General features: G+C 34.8%; 1 protein-coding gene across 1 annotated transcript; it reads right to left on the bottom strand.

Annotated features, from left to right (window-relative positions):
* Positions 1–585: 585 nt before the first annotated feature.
* LOC140054096 (dynein axonemal assembly factor 3-like) lies at positions 586–9,644 on the bottom strand. Its single transcript, XM_072098942.1, has 10 exons — positions 9,509–9,644; positions 8,826–8,971; positions 8,045–8,232; positions 7,244–7,390; positions 6,419–6,635; positions 6,176–6,298; positions 5,508–5,709; positions 4,493–4,607; positions 3,761–3,917; positions 586–3,370 (listed from the first exon to the last, which is right to left on the bottom strand). The coding sequence occupies exons 1-10, from the start codon at positions 9,573–9,575 to the stop codon at positions 3,305–3,307; spliced, it is 1,428 nt and encodes a 475-aa protein (XP_071955043.1). The 5' UTR covers positions 9,576–9,644; the 3' UTR covers positions 586–3,304.
* Between the last annotated feature and the right edge of the window lie 216 nt (positions 9,645–9,860).

Raw genomic sequence — 9,860 nt, 5'->3', positions numbered from 1 at the left:
GTGATGCTAATATTGTTGTATAACGGTGCAGCATACTGTACTGTATTACAATGATCAATACATTCAAATGAAGCATGCATTTAATATCTCTGTCAAGTTATAGACTAATTGCATCAAATTACAACCCCCTACCTCAATATTCCTGATTTTCTGACCTATAACCTTTAATTATTAGGACATCTAGAAATGAAATTCTAAAGCTATGTTATAACAAATAAAGTAGTGTATTGTTGATTGTAAATTGGAATTCATATTTGTTCTTCAAACTGCCATGTTTGAAAGGGGAAGAAATGGCTCATTACAATCGCTTCCTTAGCAATATAAAAGTTTGAAGCAAAACAATTGCTTTAAAAAAAATGGAACAAACAATATAGTCTACTGTTATAAAAGACAAAACTCCATTTCGGGACCACAATGAAAGTAGAAACATTATTTTACAATTTAAGACGCAGAGACATATAATATTCATAGAAAATTTTTTTTAATTTATAACAAATTTGGAAATCTGTAAAAAGAACAAAAAGACATTTCTTGGTTTGCCATATGTTCATAAACTGTTAAAATATAATTATATGACTTTTCTATAAAAAAAAAAGCTCATTAAATTTAGCCTTCAAATCTGTTAACTTGCCAAGTTATTTACATTTTCTTAATATAAAAATGGAAATATAACCGGTCTTCCCTAATTAGATTTTTGTCTTTCTTTTTATGTTTACACATTCCTTAATATTTTCCGCAATACGTTAAAATTTTCCATTAAAGATTTTGTTTAGCATTGCTTTTAAAACCTTGTATCTCTATTTTCCCTGAAACTTTGTTGAGGCCTGAAAATAGATATTTGTTTATATTTTATTGGAAAAATATTTCCAATATATTTTTCCAATTAAAAAAAATACAATATTTTAAAAATACAATAAACATAAAAAGTGATATTGTGCCCGGTCAAATTATATTATGTGGAGATACAAGGTAGGCCTACTAAAAGAATGGTGACAAAATTAAGTTATTTTAAAGCATAGAACCAAACTATTATTTTAACCCCACTCTATTTCTATCAAAAGCATTCGTTTATTTCTTTACTTGATCATTTCAATTGCATTTATAAAATTATTCTTATCGTCTTCTCTAGCACTCAAAATGTTGTAAAGAATCTGTGTTATCATTTCTCAAACACAACAATTTATTTTACTGTTTATTGCCTACACTGAAAATCTTTCAGTCATTGTCGCGGTGTAAATTAACCATGCAGAATTGAAGATGATATAATGTGTAAGTCTATTGGGACTTCATTGAATTTTAAAATATCAGAAACCTTGGCATAAAACCTGTCAAATTGGTCATTTAACAAAGATTTAAGAGTGTTTTCTCATTCTATTAAATACAAAGAGACAAGACAAAACAGTTCTAGTGTATATCTATAGCCTGATAAATAGACGTATCATCGGTTATTCTGCACCTAATTGTAAACATGCATCAGGCAATATAAGTCGGCTATTATTTTTGCATTTAAACATCATCAATCAGTCTCAGTTGCGTTTTACTTGTTATGCTTATTGACGCATAGTATAACACGTAAAAGTTTTTTTTTTTTTTTTTTAATGTTAGTACATATAATTACAGCCTGGTAAAACATTGTGAATAAATGATAATTTTAAATAAAAAATCTTATTAAACACATATTATATTACATGTTGTATTTAATTTAATATTCAATTATTAGGCCGAAACCATTGTTTTAAATCTGCCAAAATTAATCGACCTGAAATTCAAAAACATCTAGGGTAGGGATCTTTTTGTTTTTAAGAATACAATTTCTTAACTACATAAACCTCAACCTGTTTTTTTGAGTTAGATTTTTGCACAGTGGTAGTTTTTTAAGAATTCATATTTTTCAATTACACAACAATTTTGAAAAATATCATTTTATTGACCGACAATTGATTCTGTACACAATTCTGTACAATTTTTGTCAACTCTTCCAAAACCAAATTCTTTAATATTCAAAATGTATTTTAAAATTTAGAATTTACAGAAATAATCAAGGGCGTGTCAGAGCCACATGCCATTCTAAGGGATGTCATAGGCCAGTCTCAGGGTGTGTCACAGACCAATCGATTGGCACACAGCCACATGGAGTGTCCTGAAAACGAAACATTGACGTTCAATTTTATTTGCCGGAGCCGCCGGACCAGAGCAGGTGTGAAAGAACCTTAAAGGTGTGTCCAGTTTTGATTGAATTGCTTCAATTGTTCATTTGATCCATCATAAACTTATTCTGCTTCTTGTCTCATCAGCCATGCTTGCCAACTTGAGGGTTCTATGCTTCAGTGGATGTAGTCCCATGCTTGGCAACTCTAGGGTTCTATGCTTTAGTAGATGCAGTCCCATGCTTGCCAACTTGAGGGCTCTATGCTTCAGTAGATGCAGTCCCATGCTTGCCAACTTGAGGGTTCTGTGCTTTAGTAGATGCAGTCTCATGCTTGCCAACTTGAGGGCTCTATGCTTCAGTAGATGCAGTCCCATGCTTGCCAACTCTAGGGTTCTATGCTTTAGTAGATGCAGTCTCATGCTTGCCAACTCTAGGGTTCTATGCTTTAGTAGATGCAGTCCCATGCTTGCCAACTTGAGGGCTCTATGCTTCAGTAGATGCAGTCCCATGCTTGCCAACTTGAGGGTTCTGTGCTTTAGTAGATGTAGTCCCATGCTTGCCAACTTGAGGGTTTATGCTTCAGTAGATGCAGTCCCATGCTTGCCAACTTGAGGGTTCTATGCTTCAGTACTGTAGATGCCGTCCCATGCTTGCCAACTCGCGGGTTCTATGCTTCATCAGATGCCGTCCCATGCTTGCCAACTCGAGGGTTCTATGCTTCAGTAGATGCCGTCCCATGCTTGCCAACTCGAGGGTTCTATGCTTCAGTACTGTAGATGCCGTCCCATGCTTGCCAACTCGCGGGTTCTATGCTTCATCAGATGCCGTCCCATGCTTGCCAACTCGAGGGTTCTATGCTTCAGTGGATGCAGTCCCATGCTTGCCAACTCAAGGGTTCTATGCTTCAGTAGATGCCGTCCCATGCTTGCCAACTCGAGGGCTCTATACTTCACTGAATGCCCCATGAGGAAATTCCAATTTCATACCCATCATAAAATGCATGATTCTGTATCAATATTCAGCCAAGAAAATTCATAGAATACACCACAGAATGTTGGAATGCGCTAATTTCTGGTTCACGCACCCCTAAATCATGATGTTGAAATATATTTTGTGGATATTCTTTCATTATTGATAGAGTTTGACTGGAAAACCTCATTCGTTTCCTAAGAATGTGAATGTGGCAAAGTTGTCATTTTTTGCATCACTTTTAGGAGAAGGCTGAAATGACAAAACAAATAAATTAATGGCACATACTGAACTAATAATTGCAAACCTAGGCAAACGTAATGTATCAAAATACAGTAGAATTCCTATTACCTACTTTACTTTTGTCACAAGAAAAATAATGGAGGGGGAATACCGTTTGTAGAATAAGCTTTATTATTATAACAATACATGTCCAACCTCATAACTGCTGTCTGGTACTACAGTAAGGGACACCTTCACAACCCAATAAAGTATATCCTTAAGCAGTGTCCCTTGAATAGAATTTGGGCATAGTATCAAAACATTTCCCCCCGTTTTGTCTCACTGGAGAATGTCCCCTGAAAAAAGGATGACCCAAAGAGCGGGGTCCACTGTTTATTGTACCTATAATTCATTCCATACCTTGCATCCAATATTCTTAACCATTGCTGTTACTTTATTTACATATTGCATGTACTGCTCTTCGGTTAACTCCAACATAAACTTAGCGGTCTCAAGGACTACCTTTGCTCCATCTGCCATTATTGTCTTTAACGATTCATTAATGTTATGAACCATGCTATAAAAAAGAATAAAGATTGCTACGCTAAACGTAAAACAGTCATATATGCTACAGCATGGACGGAATAAAAAAGAAACTAGCTGGCTAGGTGATTTAACAAACTGTTTGATATTGTAAAGTTGGTAGGACGACGTATGTGAATGTATATATGCCGGAAACGTTTGTGGTAAAGAATATTAGCTCAAAATGGTGTAGTATTTAGTTACCAGGGGCGGATCCAGCATGTTAAATTAGGGGAGGGGAGGCAGACAAGACCACTAAGTACATGAGCCACAGGCCCTCATTGTGGGGGTTGTGGAAAGCAAATTGTGGTTAATAACACCCCATTTCATGATACAGTAAATGGCATCTTTAATTGGCCGGAAATGAAACTCTCATATATTGCACAGCAAATCAACAATCGTAATTTTTAGTGGCAATTACATAACAATGGAATCAAATCTCCGTAATAATCTTCAGGAAAAACTAATAATATAATAATATTAGTCCCCCAGCCTTGGATCCATAACTGGTTACCTCCATGATTCATAAATTCAAATAATCGGCACTTTTCTTTATTTAAAATTCTTTACCTATTTGAGAAATAGACCAGGTTGAACAATTTCTTGTATTTACTCTTTTTATGAATTTCAGCTGCTGAGCCAAGGGGAAGGAAAAAGATTTTGACATTTTCCAATAATATGTTATCTGCAAAAAAAAGAATACACTAATTAATGGCTTAAAGAAATGGTACAAAGGTTGCCAATGTTGATAAAGTAATGAATAGCCTAGCGTTATGTCAGACTGATGTTAGCATAGCTCAAAGCATGGAGTATTTGAAACATCAGGTTTACAGTAGATGTGTAACAATTGTGGCTCAAGGCTATTCAAAATCTCGAATGGGATCATTCAAGGTCGTTTTTATTATATATACAGTACAACAGGGTTAATTTGAGCAATGCATACATACAGTTCAGGAAATTTTATAGTAAAATGGGATTAATTTAAAATTCAGTTCTAATGTGTGTGTAAAAACAGGCTTTACAGAGAATAGATAAAATCTTAAAATTTATAGGGGCGTACAGTATTTGAAGTTTAGCATTGACCTCTATAGAGAATTATTTCTCTATTTCACCTTCGTCCTGTTAACAGCATTTCAATTGGTTTGCCATGGGCAAGCTGTCAGTTTTTATCGGCCAATCACCTTCAGACAATTTTAGCTACACTTATAATGTATAGCTTAATGCAGTTTGATTGTATTTTACTTTAGACGATGGTTGTTGAAACTGGTGAATACCTCGCCTGCTTTTATTTTGAATTTGATTGATCCATATATTCCTAAGAGACCTCTGCGATCTAGTTCAGAGTCTCTACTCACTAATTCCATCCATCCGTCAACAAAGCATTTAATATGGTTTTTTGTTCCTTTTCTTAAGCATCTGTCACCCTTTGGAACGGTTTACCAACCTCTATCTGTCAGGCTACTTCAATCATTTATAGGCTGCTCTGAAACTCACTCTTTTTTCCTCTTAGTTTTCAGCTTTTTATTTCTATTGTTAAGCGCATACTGTATTCTGTAAACCTAATTTATTATTCTTATTAACACACCTGTAATCTGTTCTTCATTGCAAGTACCATTTTCTTTGACATCATCTTCTGTTTCTTCTTCCTCTTCAGTTATTTCTGTTAAAGTAGCTGAGGGGATATCTTGTTTCTTTCCTTCCATTGTTTCTTTTGGTACATACGTCTCCTTGTTTGAGAGTTCATAAAGAAGGGATAGAACGTTAAACTCCGAAACATCTGCAGCAGTCTGGAAATATAGTTTTAGAACAAAATTTATGGTGTTGACAATTTTATTGGAAACTTTTGTAGTCAACATAAAGATTGGTTGAGTACTTTGTTGTTTTAGAATGGTTATATTAAAATGTGCTCAGGCTTTTTCGTTAAGAAAAAAAGGACTCAAAATACTTTTATCTTTTTCTGATAAACAAATTTACCAAATGTTATGTCACTTTCTCTGTTTCTAAAGCAGTTGTGTATGAAGTTGAATACAAGTGACTTAAACTACTGACTCAGTTGCATCATGAGCACCTGTTTATCATTGATTGCATTGTGCACTTGCTCTCTGCCTTCCGGGGGAAACTTTGCTAAAACTATAATTTTCTGTAAGGTCTCAAAATCTCTCCTGCATCCAGAAAACCAGACAATTTAGGCCTGCAGCCCAATCGTGTCTGATATTAAATATGACTTCTTCTCTATGGTTGTGACTTACTAACCCTAATATGTGTTCCATTCTGAGTCTTGAATAATTCTTTGTTTTCACTTTCAATTCCATATGCAAGGTAAGGACTGCAGACAATATCACCCCAGTATCCACGTTGTTGCATTGTAGCCCCTCCCTAAAAACATAGTAGCACAGTAAATAACAGAGTTTTCTACATATAGTATAATATGTTGTGTGAAATACAACTGAAACAATCATTGAAGACTAGTCAGAGAAGAATTCCAAAATTCAGTACCTGTTTAAAGAGTAAACCAGATGCCAATGTCTTATTTGGAATGTCATAGTTGCCATCCCTGGCTTCAAACGCCACTCCAGTGTCTCTCCAAGCGCCATACTGTTTAGCATTAATAACTGATGCTCCTCTATCCCTTAGTTTCATATTGTAGTCCCAATCAAAACAATTGCGCCGTGAATCATAGCGTTGATCAAGATGTTTACGTACTCGATTATCCCTGTGGACAAAATTGAGGAATTTACAAATTTAGTGAAAGCTATTGTGTGAATCAGGATAAGGAACTGCCTTTAGATATGAGGTAGATGGCAGAACCCAAGACAAAAGTACAGTTTAATACCTGTAAAAATCTTATAAAAAAGTACAGTGATGTACTGATAACAAATTATTATTAACTAGGTATTGTGTGAAAGCATTTCTGTGCTTATACTTGTAAAATCTTGGAATAAGTTGGTAATAAGTCAATACATTGATGTAACATGTGGTATCTGTGCTTATGTGCATGTATCTTTCTACTGAGTTTTTACATTACACTTAACAAACTAGTGTGAAATATAGAGTATAATCTTGGGAGATATAAACCAAATTGTTTGATATTTTTTATGTATGTGTGTTGTTTGTGCGAATCGGATATAAGTTGTCTGTTGAAAATGAAAATATGGATATCCACTAATGAAGAATAATGAATGAACTATAGCAATACTTTAACACATGACTCTCAAACTTTAGGGCCCGTATTCTTGAAAGGGAATATAACTTTAGTTCAGAACTATCTAGTCCGGGACAAAAGTTAGTCTATATCTTTTGAAACGTAAAGTTAAAATGTACCAATAAGTTGATATATCAAACACTTGGTTGTCAGGGTTTCTCCAAAACTTGAAAATTGCTTCCAGTTGATCTCTTTCCTTGAACTTCAAAGCAGAAATATCAAGTGCCGGGAACGAAGATGCGAGGAAGTCTAAATCTGTGACCATTCTGAAAATAAATTATAATTATTTTTTTGCATGTAGGTCAAAACCAAAATGATTTTGAGTAATAATTCATATAATCATCCAATAAAAATTTGTTTTTCAGTTTTGGTTAGTATATTTTATAAACATAAACATAACTCCAAATATATTGTTTATGTTGACTTTTTGTCGTATTTGATTTTATCGTAGTCAAACATAAGATTCGTTGAGTACTTTTTGTATTCAAATGCCGATTGTAAAATGATGGTGCTCAACAGAAAATCTTTTGAATAGAAAACATTAACAAACGCAAGCTTTTTTGTTGAGAGCAATCAGCACTCAGAATACTCTGTTAAATAAGTACTCAAATGAAAAACTGTACTCAATGGTAAAGTCACGAAACGAATACGACAAATGTGAAACTTGTCTCAGGACAAATGTGTCTCTAAAGCGTGGTTCCCACTAGGACGCAACGCAGCGACGTATTGACGCAAAGTTCTGTATTGCATAATCACAAGTGGGAACTGACGACGCAATAATGCTGCAAACATCGCAGGTTTGATTTCACGCAGGCGGGGGCAAACACAATGATTGGAAGGGCATTTTCTTACGTTGTGTAGGTTGCGTTACGTTGCGTCGCTAGTGGGAACCAAGCTTTAAAAAGGAATTTGAAACATACTTAATAAGCAAGTTAGACTTTTCAATTATGTATTCGTTAGTCTGCTGCCGAATTAGGCTATTGCCAAATACTTCTAAGAATAGCTCCATCTTTTCTTGTAGTCCCATACGATTCCTGTCTTCACACGCAATCATCAGTAGAAGCAGTTGTCGCGCTAACAATTCCAAGCTGTTTTCAACAACGTAAAACTGAAACGTAAACAATATTATTATTATTTCTAAAGCTTTGTCTACACTATCAAACTAGTTTGACAAAGAAAGTGTGATGTGCCCAAATATGGTAGTGATATGCCTAAATATGGTAGTGATATGACATCATCATGTCCATATATGGGCACATCACATTTTTTGATAGTGTAGACATGGCTTAAGTTCAATTTTTCTCAATTTCAATTGGCTAAAAATTAAAAATAGGGATTTTTTTTAAATAAGCCTTCTACTTTATTTTTAGGTCCATTAGTCTCTGCCTTCTTCTTGCTTACTGAGGAAAAGAGAACTGAGATCGAACAAATAAATGCTCTTGCACATTCCAAGGAGAAAACATAGCTGGGGAGATCGGACATTCAGTACTGCTGGGCATAGGCTCTGAAACATACCTTTACATACTGTTTTAGAAACTTGATATCTTTGGAAAGTTTGAAGTCTAAAAACTTTTCTTTCTGACAGCGCTATGAGCAATGACCGTTGGAGTGGCGCTTAAAAAATGGTACGATTGATTGACTACTTGATTCCAGGAATTCTTCATAAACGGTAATCAACTAAATGTGTGGGTTTATACTCACATTGAGTTGTTTGTTGGTGTGGCGATAAGCTCGGGATATTGTTTCCAGAATGTGTCGTATATCACCCGCACCAACAAGCAAAATGTTGACAGCTTCAGTAGTCGACTCATTGTCTAAATTTAAATGTTTAGCTTCCGTTTCAATATCTACAAAAATAAAATAAAATTAGTATTATTACAGGGATGATGTCGAAAAAAACCTTGTTGAAGCTTTTATGTTGGTGTGTAGCTACAATTAATTCTCTTTCTTTAAAGTGTATAGGGCCTATATATGACTTGGCTCTGCATGTAATTGTTTGTTTTCTATTGCTTAGGTTAAGGCACGGTAGACTGGATGTGTAATGTAAAGTTTTATATCGACACAGTTAACTGCAAGCATGTGTACCCACAACAGAATTAAATTAATTAAGAAAGGTGCACAATCAGGAAACAGCTGACTGTAGGCTTAGCTACAGATAAAAAACAATATGTCAGGAAGACGGTTGATCGTGCTAATATAGCCTTTACACCAACAAAATTAGATGGCAGCCTAGGCCTATCCTCAATAAAAAAACAAAGATTTTTCCCAGGACTCAGAGCAGCTGTGCAACAAGAAGAAATTAGAAAGCATTCACAATTTGACAAAAAAAAATATGGTTAAACATAACATATGTTATGGTTAAATGTAAATCGAACATCGTATACCTTTATCTTGTAAATCAAGTGCAGGGCTAAAACCCCACCATGTAATAGCTCCTAGTGAGTCTGTCATTTTCAATGGTGAAACGAAATAAATTAATAAATCTAAACTTAGTTTGTTGGCCCTTCCTCTTGTGCTTCCTCCATTTCCAAAAATTGGCAAAGCATAACGTTCGCAAGGCAACCGCAAAGAATTAAAAATTGTAAATATGCGTTTCGTTGCTTTAGAATGCGTCATTTATCACTCTAAACACTCACATTCGAAGTACCGTGAACGCAATTTGGTTTATGAGCAACGCGTTGATATTGACGGAGCAGTATAAAAATACAAACAAAATTCACAGAAAGAAGTCAAAGA

Source organism: Antedon mediterranea, chromosome 7 (genome assembly GCF_964355755.1).
Source record: "Antedon mediterranea chromosome 7, ecAntMedi1.1, whole genome shotgun sequence".
In the NCBI taxonomy this organism is placed as follows: domain Eukaryota; kingdom Metazoa; phylum Echinodermata; class Crinoidea; order Comatulida; family Antedonidae; genus Antedon; species Antedon mediterranea.
This window is presented reverse-complemented; position numbering and strand designations above follow the sequence as displayed.